The sequence below is a fragment of the Balaenoptera acutorostrata genome, chromosome 3 (genome assembly GCF_949987535.1).
Source record: "Balaenoptera acutorostrata chromosome 3, mBalAcu1.1, whole genome shotgun sequence".
Classification (NCBI taxonomy): Eukaryota; Metazoa; Chordata; class Mammalia; order Artiodactyla; family Balaenopteridae; genus Balaenoptera; species Balaenoptera acutorostrata.
In genome coordinates, this window is record NC_080066.1 from 117,027,431 (window position 1) to 117,048,813 (window position 21,383).

General features: G+C 36.7%; 1 protein-coding gene across 3 annotated transcripts in view; it reads left to right on the forward strand.

Annotated features, from left to right (window-relative positions):
- LOC103001745 (signal recognition particle subunit SRP54) overlaps positions 1-21,321 on the forward strand; it is a 79,724-nt gene extending 58,403 nt beyond the window's left edge. For 2 of the 3 annotated variants that reach the window (XM_007180705.2, XM_007180704.3), the window contains 4 exons: positions 5,121-5,294; positions 16,396-16,462; positions 17,564-17,661; positions 19,296-21,321. In XM_007180705.2, the coding sequence (XP_007180767.1) occupies positions 5,121-5,294; positions 16,396-16,462; positions 17,564-17,661; positions 19,296-19,502 (546 nt within the window). In that variant the 3' untranslated portion in view covers positions 19,503-21,321. The remainder of the gene's footprint in view (positions 1-5,120; positions 5,295-16,395; positions 16,463-17,563; positions 17,662-19,295) is intronic. The other variant, XM_057543351.1, reaches the window with a different exon arrangement.
- Positions 21,322-21,383: the final 62 nt, after the last annotated feature.

The window sequence follows — 21,383 nt, forward strand, 5'->3', positions numbered from 1 at the left end:
ACTTCTGCATGAGGTGTGAGTTATCCCCATTTCACCAGGGAGGTAACTAAGGCTTAGAGCTGCGCTGTCCAATAGACATATAATGCCAGCCGCATTTTAAATTGTACATTTTCTCGTAGCCACATTAAAAAACTAAAAAGAAACCGGTGAAATTAATTTTAATATTCTATTTTATTTAACTCAATTTATCAAAACATTTCAACATGTAGTTAATATGAATTGAAATTAATTATAATATTCTATTTTATTTAACCCAATTTTGTCAAAAACCATTTTAACATGCGATTAATATGAAAGTTATCACTGAGATATTTCACAGTCTTTCTGTGGTACTAGTCTTTGAAATCCTTTGTGTATTTCAGCACATCTCAGCTTGAACTGGCCACATTTCAAGTGAGCATTAGCCACATGTGGTTACTCTATTGGACAGCGTAAGTTTAGAGCATTAGGTAAGGTTTGGAGGTTTGTTTTGTTTGGGATTTGGTAGTCTGAAGTAGTAGTGTAGGATCTTTGGCCAAGTAAAACTAATGAAGAAATGGCTTTACCTGAAACCGGCTCAGGAGTATACAGTTTTGATGTTAAAAACCTGAGTTGCTTCTGTGTAGAAATCTTCCCACCCTCAGTGAGAACAAAGCTTTTCAGTGACTTCATTTTTGAGACTAACTACCTGAATGTTAGTAAGACATTTCCCCCAAACTACAGATTCCTAGAGAATGGTGCCCGAATGTGAGTATAGTTCTAATATTATAAGAGGTAGTTTGCATTAACAAAAGCTTTTTCTCAGGCTAGTCTTTATATGGAATTGCTTTTTCTCCTACTTAAGAAGGGGGGAGGTAACCTGCAAGAAGGAATTCAGGGAAAACGCTAATTGATTAGGAAGCCCACTTATTATGTTCAGTTGAGTCGAGACCTGTTGTTGACAGGTGTACTTGAACTGAACCTTTTTAGTCCACAGTGTTTGATGTATTTTCCATTTGATTTTTCCTTCTGTTACTATAATTGTTTTCATCACTACTTCAGCTTTCAATCTTTCTAATAGCAAAGTAAACCTGTACTGATATACCAGATAAATGTTGTTTGAAGAGAGGCTCTTTATTGTGGCTTAGTGCTAATATGTTATTTTCACACTCTTGGTTAAAAAATAATAAAATAAATAAAACGTAAAGAAGGCCATAGAGCAAAAAGTAAAAAGTCATAGGAATACTCCCATCACCCGTTTCTCACATTCACATTCCCCAAAAGTAACTGTTAAGTTTCTGGTGTATTCTTTCTGGGATTGCCTATGCATATATAATCTTTCCTGTTAAACACAAATGGGTTCATACTATACAAACAGTTTTCTAACTTTCCCTTTGTGCTCTCTTATTCACATTCCTGAAACAGAGACATTTCCGGGAACCCCAAATCTATGCCTACTTGACCACAGTAAGAGGGGAGAGGCCAGTGAGGTGGAGACTTGGGTGGCAGGAGTGGCTGCCATCCTGTACTCCTTCATCGGTTTGTCCGAACTGAGAAATCCCAAGTGTCATGTAGGGAAGGGAGTAAGAGTTAGGAGCTTGGGTCTGTGTTCAGAATTAGGCCTCAAACCAGGACATTCAGCAACTTATCTGACTAGACTTTTGACCAGAATCTCAGCTTCAATATTATTAAAGGAGTTAAATTTCAGTACTACTTGTTCATTTATTTATTTAGCACCCCTGCTACCAAGCACTTACGATGGGCCAGGAGCTGTAGGCTAAAGGATATAGCAGTGAAGGATACACACTGTGCCTACTCCCATTTTGCCGATCACCTATTTGGGGAAGGTGACGCAGACTAAATTCCAAGTGTAATACATGTTTTTATAAAGTTCTGTGTGCTATGGGAGTATGTGAAAAGAAAATTGCCACTAAAAACAGGCCCCAAGGAACAAGATAAGCAGATTTACAGTACTGTTAACCATAAAATGTAATAAAATGTTAATTGACATTGCATCTCATAATTTCCTGGTGTTAGGAAATTGTCTTTTCAGATCTTTGGAGTTTGTTGGAGTTTGTATAATTGACAGTGAAAATTTTCTGACCTGCAGGTTGACTATTTATCTGTAAAAATGAAATGTTTGCAAATTCAGAGAATAACTTTCATTTATAATTGTTGGAAATTTTGAATCAAATTATTTTCTGGTTGGTTTTACCCATCAATACCTCCCTTAACTAACCCCACACTCACCTCTTTGCCAAGTAGAGGTTGGGATCATATGGCATAGATTCTTTCACAGATATTTTTACTTGACAATCTGGTTCTTTAAGATGAGGGGTTGACAAACTAGAGCCTATGGGCCAGATCCCACACGCCACTGATTTGTATAAAATTTTATTGGAATATAGCCCATTCATTATGTATTGTCCATGGCTGCTTTTGCAGAGTTCAGTAGTTGTGACAGAGATTACATGGCCCTCAAAGCCTAAAATATTTACTATCTGTCCTTTATGGGAAAAGTTACTCACTCCTGCTTAAGATGATAAACCTAAAACTTGGGTTTTACTGTATCAAAAATTAATATTAAAATTTTAAAAGAGAGCTTTTAAATGTCTCTTTAATAAAAATCTTTATATGAAATGTGATGATTAGAACAAATAAAATACCATTTACGTATTATGTATAGAGAATATTACACAAAGGTCTGTTTATACTTGACTGACTTTGGCATTAGAATGAAAAATATGAATCACCTTTGAGCCTTCACCTTTGTAGATTTTTTTTTTACCTTTTGGAAAAAATATAGCCAAGAGTCAGTTAATGGAGTTAGTAGATAAGTTTATTCCTGTTATTATAACCCAGCCAGAATGTTTTTATTTATTAAAGTTGTCTAAGGAAGACAAAGTAGTGAAGCCAATGAGAGACACCCCTTCTCCTTTGCCTGTGTCTTAGAAAAGACAAATTAAGCCAGTGAGAGATTGGTAGAGGGAGAATGAGAAGCTGCTTGCTCTGATGGGGGTGGGGTGGGGGTGGAATAAGGCAGGGTGATGTACTGTGAAAAGGGCTCAACTCTGTCCATTGACTGGGACTGTTGCTTTCACATCAGATCCATCCAGTTAGTATGATAACTGGAGATCTAACCCAGCTCCTCTGACTTTTCCTTACCTATAAAGTCATGGTCCAAAAGGAGACATTGGTGTCAGGACAACCATAAACCAAATCTCATATGAGGGAAAATGAGATTGGGTAGGAACGGCTCACTATGCTTAGGGACTGGTGATAGAAGAAAGATGGCCCGGGTGGACCATTTGTTGTTCATCTTATTTATGGACACAATGAATGGGCTGATGTTCCTTTATTAAGGGCTGGAATATGTTTGAAACCTCAGGACAGGCTAGGGAGAATTGTGGTTTTTGTTTTTTCTGGTTAATACATAGGTAGCCCATGCTGTCAAGGTTTTCATGGTCTCAGTTTGCTCTACAGCAATTATAGTTGCTGTCAGTGATGTTCATGTGTGTCATGGAACAATGCGTGTGTTCTTTGGGTTGGATATACCTGGATTCAAATCCTGGCTAATGACTAAACTTACCTTTGGGAAGTGAAGGACAGAGAACAGCCATATCAGTTTTCTAAGAAGAACCTTAGAGGATTAAGAAGAAACAATGCATAAAAATAAAGTTACATATACTTGCATAACTGGGCAATTCTAGTCCACTATTTTTATCAGTACAATTCCATCTCTGCAAAAGCAGTTCAAAGAACTTTTCTAGGGTTGAACAACAGTCATGGGTTTAAGTTATGTGTGGTCATATCTACAAGTGTAAGAATCCTTATAGAGGATGAAATTTTTGAACTCTGGACTATCTTGGACAATCCCACTGATATGGACTCTAATCATGGCAGTCCTGTAGTCCTGTATCATTTTGCTTTGGTTTAGTTTTAAAATTGTACCAGAGCACATTCTCATCATGAAAGTAAAACAACAACAAAATACAAAAAGAATAAAAAGCCCCCTTGACCAGTCCTTTACCTGTACCTCCTCCCCCATCTTTGTACCTAACCCCAAGGGTAACCACTGTTGTCAGATTTTTCTTTACAATTACTTGCACTGTGCTTTTTGAAATCTTCTAGTAAGAAGATATAACAAAGGCTTTCTTAGGAACTTAAACTTGAGGCAAAAAGACAAGGAAAAGCTCTTCATCCTTTCCCTCAAAATGCATTTACAATGAGTTTGGAACATTGGCTGTATGTGTGAGGTAAAATTAGTATTTCTCTTGGAATGAAATTTGGATGTAATTAGAATTCCATAGACTATTATAGTTTTAAAATTTGTTAAATCTTTTTACTAGCAGGAAAACTGTGTTGTCATCTATATATTAGTGACTGAGAAATGTAGAAGTTCAGATATAGAATACTGATGGCCTGCTTTCCAGATTTGGTTTACAAATGAGTTTTATTTGGCTTGCACAGTGCTTTAAATTTTTTTGAATTTTAATGTCTTTGGTTGCGGCATGCTTTTCTTCAAAGATCTACTTTTAATCTATAGCAGTATTTACTCATTTTTGGTACCTGCTTGGACCTAAAAGGCATCTTACTTCGGGACTCCCATTTTGGAAAAAGAGAGGTTCAGAATTAAGCTGAACTGGTTTTGGTTTGCCCACATGTAACTAAGCTCAAATTCAAAGACTTAGCAGGGTTACCTTATACAAACATTTTATGTTACACATCTAACATGTACATGCATCTATATGATTTTCCTTTGATATATCAACACATTAATCCCTCTGTAACTAGCATTGTTCTTTAAAATTATTGACGTCCAGCATGTCTTCACATATTATACGACATTGGAATTGCTATGACTTGAAGTGTGTTGCTTGATTTCTTAGCTTTTGACTTAAAAAGTTTAATTGGTTAAGTTCTGTTTTTTAACCTCGGCAGTGAGTATGCAGAGGTTTGCTTTACTATTCATTAAACTCTTCGTTTATGCTGTTGATACGCTTTTCTGTGTACGATCTGTTTTATTGTTTAAAAACGGTTTAAGGATTGGCTTATATTTCTTTATTCCCTAAAATAAAGCAACCGAAAAATTTTTTTTGTTATATGAAAAAAAATTAATCTCACTTGAAACTCTTCTTTTCTTAATTTATTATTGACATTAGATGAGTAATGAAAGAGGCTTTGAAAATGTAGAACTGGGAGTCATCGGAAAAAAGAAGAAAGTCCCAAGGAGAGTCATCCACTTTGTTAGTGGTGAAACAATGGAAGAATACAGCACGGATGAAGATGAAGTTGATAGCCTGGAGAAGAAAGATGTTTTGCCTACTGTTGATCCGGTAGGTTTGATGCTGATGTTCCTTTCGTCAGTGGGTTTTGTTTTGACTGATTTGTTTCCCTTAAACATTTAAATATATATATATATATATATTTATTTATTTATATTTTTGGCTGCGTCGGGTCTTAGTTGTGCGGGATCTTCGTTGTGGAACTCTGGCTTCTCTCTAGTTGCAATGCGCGGGCTTAGTTGCCCTTAGGCATGTGGGATCTTAGTTCCCCAACCAGGGATGGAACCCGTGTACCCTGCATTGGAAGGCAGATTCTTAACCACTGGACCACCAGGGAAGTCCCTGTTTCCCTTAAACATTGAATAGAAGGGACCTTTGAGGTTTAAATAAACTGTATTCTGATTATAAAATTATACATTATGATTTTGGTGGAAAACAATATTTTTACAAAATATGGATGGAAGTATTTTCTGTATTTCAGTAGCCTGAATAGTTTATTTTTGAGTGTCAGAGTTCTTTTGTCAGTGTGGATAGGTTTCTTTAAGATTTATTTCACTAAACGGCGTAGTTGAATTCCAGTCCTTTTGTATTAAAGACTGTACCACCATGATGGTTTCCATTTAAAGCTTAGAAGTTGTCAGTTCTTTTTTATATTGCCTCAAGTTTTGATTAGAAGATAGGAGTGTACAGTTCTTAACTTTATGTTCCTCACCAGCTAAATTTAAGAATTTCTAAGTTATAAATGATGTGACTGGGGACTTTCCTGGTGGCGCAGTGGTTAAGGATCCGCCTGCCAATGCAGGGAACACGGGTTCAATCCCTGGTCCAGGAAGATCCCACGTGCCGCGGAGCAACTAAGCCTGTGCACCACAACTACTGAAGCCCACGTGCCACAACTCCTGAAGCCCGCGTGCCACAGCTACTGAAGCCCATGTGCCTAGAGCCCATGCTCTGCAGCAAGAGAAGCCACTGCAATAAGAAGCCCGTGCACCACAGTGAAGAGTAGCTGCCGCTTGCCGCAACTAGAGAAAGCCCGTGCACAGCAGCAAAGACCCAACGCAGCCAAAAAGAAATTAAAAAACAAAAACAAAAACAAAACAAAACAAAAAGATGTAACTGTAAAATTATAAGACTAGCTGTACATTTTTTTAAAAGAAGTGTTGCCTTTCTAAGTAGTCATTTTGAGAGTTCAGTTGATCAAATATTTATGGACTTTCTAGGTGCTGGTGATACGGCAATGGGCAGTATAAATTTCTGCTCTTATATGCTAGTGGGCAGAAAGGCAATAAGCAAGTATATACTATAATTATCAGACTATGGAAAGTGCTATGAAGAAAATAAAGCAAAGTAGCAGAATAGAGAATTATTAATTTAGATTTGGCTTAAAAAATGTTATTACTAGTTTTTCATCAGATTTGGTTCTAAATAAATTCTAGTTATTAAAAAAAAATCAGATCCAGATTCTCTGCTATAGACAATATTCAAAGGACTGTGCAGTATACTCTGAAGGCAATTCCAAATGCATGCAGAATATTGTAGAAGTGTTTCATGCAGTGGAAGAATTGTTGAAATAAATGTCTTTCTTCTAAATTACTTTGAAGGGGTTTTTATTTGTCTGTATAAATTTGTGTATATATGTATGGTTTAAAAAGTCTTTGTCTCAAAAATTGTCCTCTATTTACATAGGAATCGGTAATAAAGACATTGCATAGAAAAAATACATCCTTACTACTTTCCTAAAGGTTTACTCTTTAAAAAAGCTTTATTGAAATGCAGTCCACGTAGCATACATTCATCAATTTAAAATTTGCAGCATTCACTGATAGACGCAACCATTACCACAGTCAATTTTTAGTACATTTGCATCACCTCAAAAAGAAACCCAGTACCCTTTAGTTATCACTCCCTACCTTTCATCTCCCCAACCCCTGATGACCACTAATCTATTTTCTGTCTATTGATTTCCCTATTATGGACATTTCATATGAATGAACTCGTATGATATGTGATCTTTTGTGACTGGCTTCTTTCACTTAGCGTAACGTTTTCAAGGTTTATCCATGTTATAGCACGTGTCAGAACTTCATTCCTTTTTTTGATATACCATGTTTGTCAGGTCAGAGACATTTGGTTGTTTCTACCTTTTGGCTATTATGAATAATTCTGCTATGAACATTTGTGTACAGGTATTTGTGTGGACGTATGTTTTCATTTCTCTTAGGTATGTACCTATGAGTGGAATTGCTGGGTCATATGATAACTCTATACAGGTATCCCCTGCTTTTTGAAAGTTTGCTTTACACCACTTCGCTTTTATGAAAAACCTACGTTAGTACCTCTTTTCGCTAACTGAAAGAAAGCCGAAGAGGATTTTCACTTTTATGAAAAAAGGTAAAAAGTAAAAATAGCATCCAGAATTTGTTTTGCAGTGAGCCCTTGTAGAGGTGGTGGGCACCCTGAACAGTGAGAGAGGCACCTTGAAGCTCCTTCCCTGGGGAACTACACAGCATCACAGCATCAAGCCGCCATAGCTTTGAACTGTATCTGTGAGCATTTGTGCTTTGTTTCGATTTATTTTGTTCAGCTGTTTAGTAAGATGTGTCCTATGGTAAGCACTTCTTTGCTTTACACAGTTTTGCGTTATGAAAGGTTTCATAGGAATGCTCTCCTTTTTGGATAGCAGGGAAATCCTGTATTCAGTCATTTGAAGAACCACCAAATTGTTTTCCAAAGTGGCTGCACCATTTAAAATTCCTGCCAGCATTGAATGAGGGTTCTGATTTCTCTACATCCTTATCAACACTTGTTACTATCTTTTTTATTCTAGTTGTCCTTGTGGATGTGAAGTGGCATCTCATTATGGTTTTAATTTGCATTTCCCTGGTGGCCAGTGATATTGAGCATCTTTTCATTTGTTTATTGGCCATTTGTATATCATCTTTAGAGAAATACCTATTCAGATCCCTTGCCTGTTTTTGTATTTTTTAAATATTTATTTATTTTTGGCTGAGGATCTTTCATTGTGGTGCACGGGCTCTTTGTTGTGGTGTGCGGGCTTCTCTCTAGTTGTGGCACACGGGCTCCAGAGTGCATGGGCTCTGTAGTTGTGGCACATGGGTTCCTTAGTTGTGGCATGCGGGCTTAGTTGCCCCGCGGCATGTGGGATCTTAGTCTCCCGACCAGGGATTGAACCCGTGTCCCCTGCATTGGAAGGCAGATTCTCAACCACTGGACCACCAGGGAAGTCCTGCCCTTTTTTAAAAAAAATTAGTTAATTAATTAATTTATTTTTGGTTGCGTTGTGTCTTCGTTGCTGTGTGGGGGCTTCCTCTAGTTGCGGCGAGCCGGGGGCTGCTCTTTGTTGTGGTGTGCAAGCTTCTCATTGTGGTGGCTTCTCTCATTGTGGAGCATGGGTAGGCATGCGGGCTTCAGTAGTTGTGGCATGCGGGCTCAGTAGTTGTGGCTCACAGGCTCTAGAGCGCAGGCTCAGTAGTTGTGGCACATGGGCTTAGTTGCTCCGCGGCATGTGGGATCTTCCCAGACCAGGGCTCGAACCTGTGTCCCCTGCATTGGCAGGTGTATTCTTCACCACTGTGCCACCAGGGAAGTCCCCATTTGTTTTATTGTGGGTTTTTTTTTCCCATTTGTTTTTAAAATCGAGGTATAGTTGATGTACAGTATTACATTAGGTTCAGGTGTACAACATAGTGGTTCACAATTTTTAAAGGTTATATTCCACTTATAGTTATTATAAAATTTTGGCTATACTCCCTGTTTTGTACTGTATATCCTTGTAACTTATTTCTTTTATACACAGTAGTTTGTAACTGTAAATTCCTTACCCCTAAGTTATCTAATTTATTATTAAGTTATTCATAGTATTCCTTTATAATCCTTTTTATTTTCCTCTTCAGTCTAGCTAAAGGTTAATCAATATTGTTGATCTTTTCCAAGAACCAGCTTTTGGTTTCATTGATTTTTCTCTCTTTTTCTTTTCTCCATCTCATCAGTGTCCATTCTAGTCTTTATTATTTCTATGCTTCTGCTTGCTTTAGGTCTCATTTGCACTTCTTTTCCCACTGTCTTGAGGTGGAAGGTTGGGTTATCTTTCTTATTTCTTAATTAGCTATGAATTTCCCTTAAGCATTGCTTTAGTTACATCTCATAAGTTTTTATATGTTACATCTTCGTTTTCATTCATCTCGAAGTATTTTCTCTTTTCCCTTTTTTTTCTTTGACTTGTTGGTAATTTGAGTATGTTGTTTACTTCTCACATATTTGTGAGTTTCCCACATTTTTTTTCTGTTATTGATTTCTAATTTCACTCCATTATGGTTTGAGAACATACTTTATATTATTTCTGTCCTTTTAAGTTTATTGAGGTTTCTTTTTTCTTTTTTTAATATTTATTATTTATTTATTTGGCTGCATTGGGTCCTAGTTGTGGCACGCGGGATCTTCGTTGTGGTGCGCAGGCTTCTCTCTAGTTGTGGTGTGCGAATTTCTCTCTCTAGTCATGGCGTGCGGGCTCCAGAGTGCTTGGGCTCTGTAGTTTGCAGCACGTGGGCTCTTTAGTTGAGGTGCAGGGGCTCAGTAGTTGTGACGCATGGGCTTAGTTGCCCCATGGTATGTGGGATCTTAGTTCCCTGACCAGGGATCAAACCTGTGTCCACGGCATTCGAAGGCGGATTCTTTACCACTGGACCACCAGGAAAGTCCCTGAGGTTTCTTTTGTGTCCTAGCAAATGGTCTGTCTTGGAGAATGTTCCATATGTGCTTGAGACTAGTGTATATTCTGTTGTTAGGTAGAGTATTCTATAGATGTCTAATAGGTCTGGTTGGTTTATAGTGTTGTTTGTCTTCTGTTTCCTTGTTGATCTTCTACCTGGTTGCCCTATTCATTATTGAAAATGGGGTATTGAAGTCTCCAACTATTATTGTTGAATTGTCTATTTCTCCCCTCATTTCTGTTAGTTTTTGTTCTGTTGAGCCACTCAATTGAAATTTTCATTTCAGTTATTATACTATTTCAACACCAGAATTTCCATTTGGTTCTATTTTATGATTTCTCTTAATTGATATTCTAAATTTGATGCAACACTGTTACCATACCTTCCTGTTTTTCTTTAACTATGGTTTCCTTAATTCTTTGAACATACTTATAAAGGCTACTTTGAGTTTTTTCTGTTAAATCCAACATCTGGTCACTCTCACAAGTAGCTTCTGTTGTCTGCTTTTTTTTCTAGTGTACGGGTCATGCTTTCCTGTCTTCTTTGCGTGTCTCATAATTATTTGTTTGAATAACTGGATATTTTAGATAATATATCGTAGCAACTCTGGGTGCTGCCCTCTGCTTCCCCCCCAACCCTCACCTCCCAGGGGCTTGATTTTGTTATTTGCCCATTTGTCTAGTGACTTGATGAGTTATTTTAGTGAAGTCTGTCTCCTCCCCACTTGCTGTTTTCTGCTTCAAATTAGCTGAGCTATAGCTGAGCCTGTATCTTCATAGAGTCTAAGAATTTCTTCCCAAGTACCTTTTACCAAACTCTCCACTGATTTTGAGAGTACCCTTAAGCTTGGACTTTTCCACTTCTGTTGCAAATGAAGTCAGTTCACATGGGAAGAAATTAGGAGCTATCTGTCTTATGGCCGACTTTTTCCTCCTGGGCAAAATCTTTTAGCCAGATCTCTGAAATTGGGGGGTCGGGATAGTAGTGCATTTCTCTGTGACACCCCTACTTTAGCAGCCGAGCGCTCGGTTGGGGTCGGGAACAGAAGCCTTAGGTCTTGGCTCACCTCTTCTGGCATGCAGCCACTGTCTTAGGAACTGGGGTGAGGGCGGTCAGTGTGCCAGTATTCTCAGTGGCACCATGCTCACGGTAGAGCCTCCATTATGTTAGTGGGGGGCTGATGGAAGGAGGGAGCCCTCACCTGTCACCTGCACTCACCTGGAAGTTAGTCTCAGTAATGGGTAGCTTGTGGGCAGGTTGAGAAATGCTGATTGATGTCCTGTTCCTCCTGGGAGGAAAGCCCTCCACTTGGAAGCTGGGGGTAGAAGGAGCCCTGTGTTCTTAGCTGTACCAGTCTGGCAGTGAATTTCCACTTCACTTTGCTGGGAAGGCCAATGGTCTTGGTTCGCTTACTTCTTACTCTCATTTCCTTGTCAAATTTTTATTTATTTTCTTGAATAGATGTTTTTTTCATTTGTAGTATATCCTTAGAACCATTTCCAGAGGGTTTAAATGTTTATTTTAAATAATTTTCACTAGTTTCACTGGGTAGTGGGTCCACAGAGTTCCTCCTGCTGTTGTGCTGTAAGTCTATATCCACTCTTTTTTTTAATAGTTAATTACCTTGTATCTAGTATGTTGTCATTCGAATTTATTTGAATTTTTAGGCCTAGACTAAGACGAGAAACCTGGGTGATAAGAAACCTGTCTGTTTCCTTCGCTGGGAGGCAGCATACATAGTCAGAGCTGGTTTCAGTTCTGGCTTAGTCCTGGAGTAGTCACCTCCCTGTGACAAAGACTTAATCCCACTGCACTTCAGGTTTCATGACTATTAAAAAAAAAGATAACCTTTGTCTCATCTACATTAAGAATTGTTTTTGAAGATTAAAAAGATAGTATATATGAATACTCATTGAAAAATGACTAAGAACTATATACATGTAAGGTAGTATTAGATAACAAAGCAAATATAGTAGGTAGCACAAGGAATCTTGCTCAAAAGGTAATTTTAGAACTCTATTGGAATTTGAAAACCCATGACTAATTTAACAATTTTCCCTACATTTCTTATTCAAGAATCATTTGAAAGTTTATGAAATTAACTTGTTTGGCTTCATTCCTGAAATATCCATTTTGAAGTTTTAAAGTTATATTTTCCTTGGTGGTAATTGTGTCTCCTAGTGATTTTTTTAGGCAACGAGTAGCTGCTATTATATACTAATACCATATATGTGTGTGTGTGTGTGTGTGTGTGTGTGTGTGTGTGTGTGTGTGTGCGTATAAATACTGCCAATAGGAAGCTTATGTTATAAACTTAGTTGGAAGCTGAGAGCTGACATTATACTTGACTTCTAAATAAAATTTTCAGAAAAAAAATCTGGTACCATTCATGAAGAATTTATAATTAGCAAATAGGACTATCTATGTTGGCTAAGTTAACCAAGACCAAAAAATAACAGTTACTTAAATCTTTTGCTAAAAGAGGTACAATTCATTTTTTGGATATTTTTAATTGCTGCCTGAACTCTAAATATCTTCGTTTGGTTTATTACTTATGCATGCACATGTTAATGTTAGTCATCATTTTTTTTAAATGCTGTAGTCTAATGTAGATTTCTGGTCGTAAAGCAAACTTGCAGATAGTGTTTTTCCTCTTTAATGGGGACACTTAGGTTGTTTCCATATCTTGGCTACTGTAAATAATGCTGCCACTAACAAGAGAGTGGAAATACCTCTTCAAGATTTTAATTTCAGTTCTTTTGGATGAATACCCAGAAGTGGAATTGCTGGATCATTTGGTGTTTGTATTTTTTATTTTTTGAGGAACCGCCCTACTGTTTTCCATAATGGCTGCACCATTTTACATTCCCACCAACAGCGTCCAAGTGTTCTAATTTCTTTACGTACTCACCAACACTTGTCTTTTTTTAAAAATAGTAATCATCCTAGCAGCTGTTTATAACTAAAGGCAAACCTAGCATCACTTAATGTGAAAAGCAGACTTTCCAATTTCGATTTGCTTCTAATGCATCATAAATCTGATAGGACAAAGGAATTTGGAAAAGGTATTGTTGTATATTTACATAGTAGATATGTAGAACAGACCCAATTAAAGAAAAACCCTGATATCTAAAATAAAGATTTAAGAATAATACTCCCTTTGTTGTGAGGCAGAAGCTAACACACTATTGTAAGGCAATTATACTTTAATAAAGATGTTTAAAAAAAAAAAAAAAAAAAAAAAAAAAAAAAAAAAAAGAATAATACTCCTGGGACTTCCCTGGTGGTGCAGTGGTTAAGAATCCGCCTGCCAATGCAGAGGACACGGGTTCGAGCCCTGGTCCGGGAAGATCCCACATGCAATGGAGCAACTAAGCCCGTGCACCACAACTACTGAGCCTGCGCTCTAGAACCCACGAGCCAGAACTACTGAGCCCACAAGCCACAACTACTGAAGCCCGTGCGCCTAGAGCCCATGCTCCGCAACAAGAGAAGCCACCACGATGAGAAGCCTGTGCACCACAATGAAGAGCAGCCCCCGGCTCGCCGCAACTAGAGAAAGCCCACGCGCAGCAACAAAGACCCAATGCAGTCAAAAATAAATAAATAAATAAATGAAAGAATAATACTCCTGGCATATGATACTTGATAGAAAGTAAGAAATGGAGACCTAGATCTTTTTACAATCTTATAATTGTTTTCCTTAGATTTTACCTTAGATGAACGTTAAGAGTAAACATATTTCCAGTAATTCATTTAACCATTGATTTAGTTTCACTTAGGGTTCCTTAAATATGTGTATATGTGTGTATCTAACTATACATATTAAAAACTTAGATTATGCATATAACTGTTACCTATATAAATGGACTGATGCCTTTCTTAATATAGTCAGAACTCAAAATTATCTGGGCTCATTTTTGCCTATCAAATTTTTAAAAAGGAAAAGAACAATATACTGTAATGAGGGTACAAGGGAATGGACAATCATACATTACTGCTGAATATTTATTGGTAAATTTTCTGGTGTGAAGTTTTGCATTGTGAAGGGAGAGCTTTCCAAATGATTAAATTTTTAGCCTAGTTATTCCACCCTTAGGAATTTAAGCATTTGGGAAATATGCTTAATATTTTCAATATAGTAAATGGGAAAAACAGCAGGATAGAAAAAGTATAGCAATGTTGTAAAACACATATATGCTTAGGAAAAGACTGGGAAACATACTAAGATGTTAATGATAATTATCTATGGATGGTGGAAAAATGGGTGACAAATTTTCTTTATACTTTTTCCATTTTGTAAGTGTTTTGCAATAAATGAGCAAATATAATAATATTGCTTGCTTTTATAATTTAAAAATAAGTTGTTTCAAAACAAAAGATAGCAAGTCTTAATAGTTCTTTATTAAGGAAGAGATGGAAAATTATGCAGGAAGAAATAGATAATTAAATTTTTGAAGAAAGAGGTGAATCTACTTGAGTTTGCACTCATAAATTGGAAGTCTTAAAGACTCAAGATCTTGTCCCAGTTCTGTTACTGGGATGGTGGTGGCGGTAGTGATGCTGGCAGTGGTGGCAGGGTTCCAGTGTAGACTGTGGGTCAGTGTCTGCACAAAGGGCCCTATCCATTCATTCTGTATAACTCTGTGTGATAATGATAGATGGTATTCAGGAATCCTTATCCAGTGTCTCAGCTCTGGAGCAGGTTTGACTCTTTGGTAGTCGCAGCCTGGATATTAGCAATTGTTCTCTCTAGAAACAACCCCAGGAGAATTGGTCCACTGAGAAATGCATGCTTTTCTCCAAAAGCATGCTGAGTCCTTTTCTAAGTAGTTTCTTGGCCTTATCACTTATTATGTGTTATAGAAATTGCTTCCATTCCCTATGTTTCTGTACTGTCCCATTTGCTGTTAAAAAAAAAAAAAAGTAAACACTAAAGTCAGAGCATCTTAAACAGAGCCCCTAAACTAACCCTTATCCCCACCTAAGAGATGCCTCCTGCTCTGAATGTAGAAGATATAGCAGATTTTTATCAGGGAGTCAGAAATAATACAGTGTTTTCTTGAATGTATTTGTTTGCTTGGACATCCATTCTTGTGTAAAGAGAGACTAAGGAGCTACCTTACTTTTGTGTCTTTTCAGAAATGTTATCACAGGAATTGATATACCTACTTTTCATTGAAAGACTATGTTACATGTTTACTCCTCTCTGCTTTAGCCCATCTGCCCAGTCTTACAGATATTCCTTTTTTAAAAAATATTTAAAATATAGAACTTTATTTTTAAATTAATTTGCATAAGAAGTTGATAAGACAGACAGTGGCCACTCAAAATGACTTTGAAAACCCTGAGGTGAAAAATTTTCCTTAACCAGCAAGAAAGGAAATAACACCGAAATTGGCAACTTCGTTAGCTTTAGACAGCGGAGAAGGAAGATACTTCCATTTCACCAACAGAGAAAAAAGAGTCATTTCCAGTGTCTACAGTTTTCAGTCTTACAGATACTCTTGTATTTGCTTTTTTAACGCCCTTATAATCATCAGCATATCTTATCTAAGAAGATTATGGACAGGTTTATCTTTTCCTTCTCTCCCTGGAACCAATATTCAAATAATTACTAACGTGTTTGATTGATTGTAGGCTCTATACTATGTTTTCTTTTCATAAACAAAAATATTGGTATGATGAATCATGCTCCTATTACTGATTTCATCCACAGAGGCAAACTCATCTATGTGGCAAGTTTCACAAAAGTATTCTATGGAATTACCAAGGTTAACTATGCAGGTGTGTAGTGTAGATTGCATTCTGCCAGTGGTCCTAGCCTACCAAATAGATACCAAACTTTTCTTGGGTTATATGCTCTAGTCCCTTTTTAATCCTTGAAGGAACAGCAACAAAAACCCTCATCTTGCCACTTACTGGTTACTTATTTTCTCACCATTAAAAGTTCATTTAATATGCCCTTAATCTGTTTAATTTCTCTGAAGCTTAATTTCCCCACTAAATCATATGTGTGTTGTACTGTATGATTTCTTAGATCCCTTTCCATTGACTGTACACACTCTCTGATGTGCTTTTGAACAATGAAGACAAAAAAGCAACAAGACAGGAGAAAGGAAGGCTCTGGATAACTCATAAATAATTAAGGTTATGACTTAACCAACTCCATTTCAGTGGCTGCTGCTTTTTTTGGTTATTCTGTGGACTTAAGGTCGTGATAGTTGTATGGGTGAATGTAAAATGTCTTTGTGACATTCTCTCTACAAAGCTTTTAATTTTTTTTATTGGATTGTACTCTGTTTATAGTATCATCTATAGAATATTCTAAGTGCCCACCAAGTATTTGACTACTTCTTTCTGGCCTAAATGTGTAGAATGAATTTAGGTATGAATGTCGCTAACCTAACCTCTTGTTGCAGACGAAACTTACCTGGGGCCCCTACTTATGGTTTTACATGCTTCGTGCTGCCACATCAACCCTCTCAGGTATTACTTTTTTGTTTGAATATTGTATAACCACTATAATATGCTCCCAGAACAGGAGCTTTGCTAAATAGGGTGTTTCAAAACTGAAGGAGAAACAATTGGGAGTTAGTCACTCCCTTCTCAGCAACTAGCTAGCTAGCTAGCTCACATTGGAAGATATTAATCTAACTTGTACTTCATCTTAAAACATTTTTTAGCTTCTGGATATGCTTTAAAAAAAGGACTAAAAAATAGCTATATTAATTTAGATACAATTTTCATGTTCTTGAAACTTTCCTGTTAGCAGTTATTTGGCTATTTTGCCATTTGATTCCCTGATATTGTTCTCATTCCAACTGCTTATTCTAAAGCCTGTAGTTATAACTCATTTATGTTTTATTTGATTAATATTTCATTTCTTAAGTTGAGATATAACTAAGTCATATTTGAAGGAAATGAATTATCAGCTCATGACTTAATCATGCTAACTTTAAATATGCGTTTTAAATCATAAAGCTTTCCTCTGCTTCCCATTTTAACTCCCCCATAGCTTCTATTACTTTATGCCTTTCATTAGATCTAAATGTGAATAGTAATTCATTCAACAAACATTTACTGAGCACTCAATATATGCTAGACAGTCTAGTGTAATGAAAAGAACATGAGCTTTACATTCAGACCTGGATTGAATTTTGGATCTGCTTTGTCCGCTTGGGCCAGTTCTTCAACTTCTTTGAGTCTAACCTTTCATAGTGCCTGGCATGTGGCAGGCACTCAGTGAGTGCTATAGTATAATCCATTCCTTTCTCCCAGCCCAGTGATATCCCAGCCCTCTGAGAGTATACATTTTTCTTGAAGAAATAGACATCTAACAGATAATTATGACACCTGGTGATAAGTGTTATAGTAAGAGGTATGAGCAGTGTTATTGGGAGCCCAGAAGGAGCCACTAGTGCTTCTTGGGGAAATCAAGGAAGATAGACAAAGGAGATGTACTGAATGTTCATTATCTCCCCGAGGGTGGGGACTGTAACTTTTGTATTCGTACAGTGCTTTGCACATAGAAAGGGCTCAAGAAATGTTTATGGAATTATGTAAGCCATTTAACTTTTGTATTTTTAGTGTGTGACTTTCTCGGAGAAAAGATTGCATCTGTTTTGGGCATCAGCACCCCAAAATACCAGTATGCCATTGATGAGTATTACCGGATGAAGAAGGAGGTGTGTCTCCTTTTTACATTTTCTTGATTCAGTTTGGTTTGCTGTGGACTTCATGGGTTGTGTAATGAAGACATGTATCCTCTAGCTGCCCCAAAGATAGCTCCCTTATACTAGGCGTTTCATTCTCGAGTCATTAATTTCTTTATCAAATTAGCATACATTTTAGAATTTTTTAATACTGAAATTCCCCTACGATCTATGTGCACAGTTAAGCTAGATTTCATGTGCTAGGTGCTGTGAGAGGTGCCTTAGATATGTTATTTAATTTAATCTTCACACACCTCTCTTTGAATTATTATTCCAAATTTAAGATGAGGAAACAAGACCTGGTCTCTGTACTTAGGACACATAGACTGGATGTGGGAGAAGTGGAATGGGTTTGCTGCACAGGAAATGACCAGTACTAGAAATGTGTAAGTGCCAGTTGTTAAGGCACAAAGATATGAGGCAATTTTGTGTGCAGATGTCGTGAGGTCTTAGGATGAGGGTGAAATGAGTTTAGCTTTAAAGAGTGAGAAAGCTTTAGCATTTAAGAGTGTGGGCTCAAAAACCACGTGCTCTGCCACTTCTAACTTTGTAACCTTGGGCAAGATACTTAACCTATATAAGCTGCAGTTTCCTCATCTTTGTAATGAGGAAAATTGCAGCATCCATGCTCAGGGTTGCTCTAAGGATTAAATGAGTTAATATGTAAAATGCTTAGGGCAGCACCGAGTATATATTGGTGAGCTTGAAATAAATATTAGAATCTTTCATTACTCTCCTTCAAGCAAACAAGGAGGGCAATTCAGGTAAAGCTGCGATGTAGAGGCATGAATCTAGAAAACTCAGCTCAGCTGACTATTTGTTATGTGGTTCCAAAAATGTTTTATAACAAATGAGTGTTTTTAACTCTACCAGCCTTGTTTAGAGCCTCATTACCTCATCTGGACTATTGTGATAGTCTCCTAAATGGTCTTTCTCCTTCACTCTCAGGCAATCTCTAGATTAATCATCCTGACAGGTTACTCACTCTGTACTGACTCACCGTACTACAGGGACCAATGCAAATGCCACCATTTCCTCCATCAATTTAGTAGTTCTGGAACTAGAAGTTATTTACTCTCTAAATCTCTATAGTGGTTATTCCTTTCTGTTTTAATACTCTTCTTAAATGTCTTAACTTCCTTCCTAGATTGTAAACTTCTTGAGGGCAGGGACTGCCTTATCTGTCTACTAGGTGCTTATGGGAACACTAATCATGCTATACCACTTAAGTGAATAGACCACCCTATTCCACTGAATAGGCTGACACCCTGTAACTGTAGTGATACAGTATTAGCTAATTTTTTATTTAGATTAGAATTAACCTGAAGAGATCCAGCCCATGTCAAAGTTAATTCAGGTCTCATCTAAGCTAAGCAGTGCTATACTGTGTTTTAAAAATAGCTTCACTACATATACTTCATACAATAGTTTTCAATTTGGAAACAGGGGAAGGGGAAGTATGTCTTGTCTTAATTGGATGAAACTGAATTGGACATGACACTAATGTTTTGGTTAAAAAAAAGGCATAAGCAGCTGAAAGTGGGAGAAAAATACTATTCCTTTTGGACATTTATATTTCAACTATTCTTGATATTTCCTCCTTTTAGGAAGAAGAAGAAGAAGAAGAAAACAGGATGTCTGAAGAAGCAGAAAGACAATACCAGCAAAATAAGCTGCAGGCTGATTCCATTGTTCAGTCAGATCAACCAGAAACACTTGTATCCAGTTCATTTGTGAATCTCAATTTTGAAATGGAGGGAGATTGTGAAGTAATTATGGAGAGCAAACAAAATCCAGTCTCTGTCCCTCCATAGAATGAAATGACTATCAAACTTCTAAGGTAGTTTTTATACCAGGAACTTTCACACTCTCTATTCAAAGGGACTTAATAGTTATTTATATTTTAAATTATTAAGTTATCTGGAAAGGGAAGAATGTTTCTTTATTCTTGGGCTCTATCTAGCAAAAGCCAGATCTGAAATTTGGATATTTGTACTATGCTTTTACTATGTCAAATTAGTACTTTGGTTTTAAAATGATCTTTTAAAAAAAGTTAAGGACATTCTAGAACCCTAACCACCAATTAAGAAGAGTTAAATTATCAAGCTTGTCTGTTATTTGTGTAAGAAAAAAAAAATAGGTAAGTTGCTGAATAAGGCTAACTGGAGCTGATATTCGTAGTCTCAGATTAAAATGAGGATTTTTCCCCTAGATCTTCTCGTTATGTCTTACATTTATATATCTAACCATTCATTTCATACTAAGGATGGTTCACTGAATGTGTAATAAAAGGAGCAATATGAAAGCATTTTGAATTTTCTTTCCTTGAGAATTAACTTTATTTCATGGGAAGGTGATTGAGTTTATAACACCACCAAATATTAAGATGGGTTTCCATTTTTTAATGAAGGTTCATCTTACTTTCTCTTTCAGTAGTTATTCAAACTTAAATAACTTTGGACATAATGTTAAAAACACTAGTTATGGGATGAATTTATTAATGTATTTGTATTCAAATGGTAATACCTAGTGATTACCCACATGGCATCCTGCTTATGTCACTCTTTCAGCCCTGAATGCCTCCTATGGGTCAAGACTGGGGGACAGATGAAGACTTAACCCTCCAGGGCTCACTGTTAAATATTGTACAATGTGCAATGGTAGCATAATGAAGTTACCTGTCATTCACCACTTTGAAGCAACAACAGTGGATGGTTTGCCTGACCCAGTTGGCCATCTCTGTACCCACTGTGCCATTAGCAGACCTTACAAAAGTATAATATGAAACTAATTTTGAAAATACTCCTATATGTGTTCAGAATCTTATATCTGTATGACTTAGATTTATAACTAAATGTGGGTAAGGAGAAATATGTAGAGTATTTCAGATATGCTGCTCTTAAAAACCTATTCATAAACTTAAAGAGTTCTTAGGATTAATGGTTGTTAATAGCCTTCTAAATAGCATTAAGCTTTCAATCTTAACTATATCTGTATAGCTTCAAAGAAACAACATAGGTACAGTGGGCTTATTATGGAAGTCTGTTAGCAATCAACATGAACATCTGCCCACTAAGTTCTTCAACTGAAATTTGAAGGATTTAGGAAAGATAATTCTTCATTAGGAATCCTCAGTTACATGGATTCATGGTATGGTGGTTCATGGCATGTGATGGTGATTTTTTTGGTCATGGGTATAAACTATATAATTTAGTGCTTAAAGGATTAATTGTCAGATTATGTAATGTCATAAATTATAGTTTACCAGTAGCTCTAAAGAATGCTAATCTGATGTGTTCCCTATAATTTTTTATCTTCATTTGAGAAGATATTCAAGCTCAAATATTTATTTGGTTATCCTGTAAAGGCAAGCATATCTAAAGGCAATCTGAATCTTCTCTCCCTAGAGGCACTATATCTAAAAGAGTTGACTCAGAAACTTTTCTGATTGTAGTAGAAGGAAGATAATGATTAATGAAGGTTTTACATTTCTTGAATTTTACTTTTTCTACTTGTCCAACAGTGGCCAGTTTGTAATGTTTATATAGTTATTCACTGTGCCTTAAATTTTTATACTTTTTATTTATGCAAACTATAAAATTTCCCATAAATGCATTAAATGGTTTTGTCTTATCTTTAAGCCTCTTTCACTTTTTCTTCCTTTTCAACCCTTTTAATAGTTACTATTCCTTCTG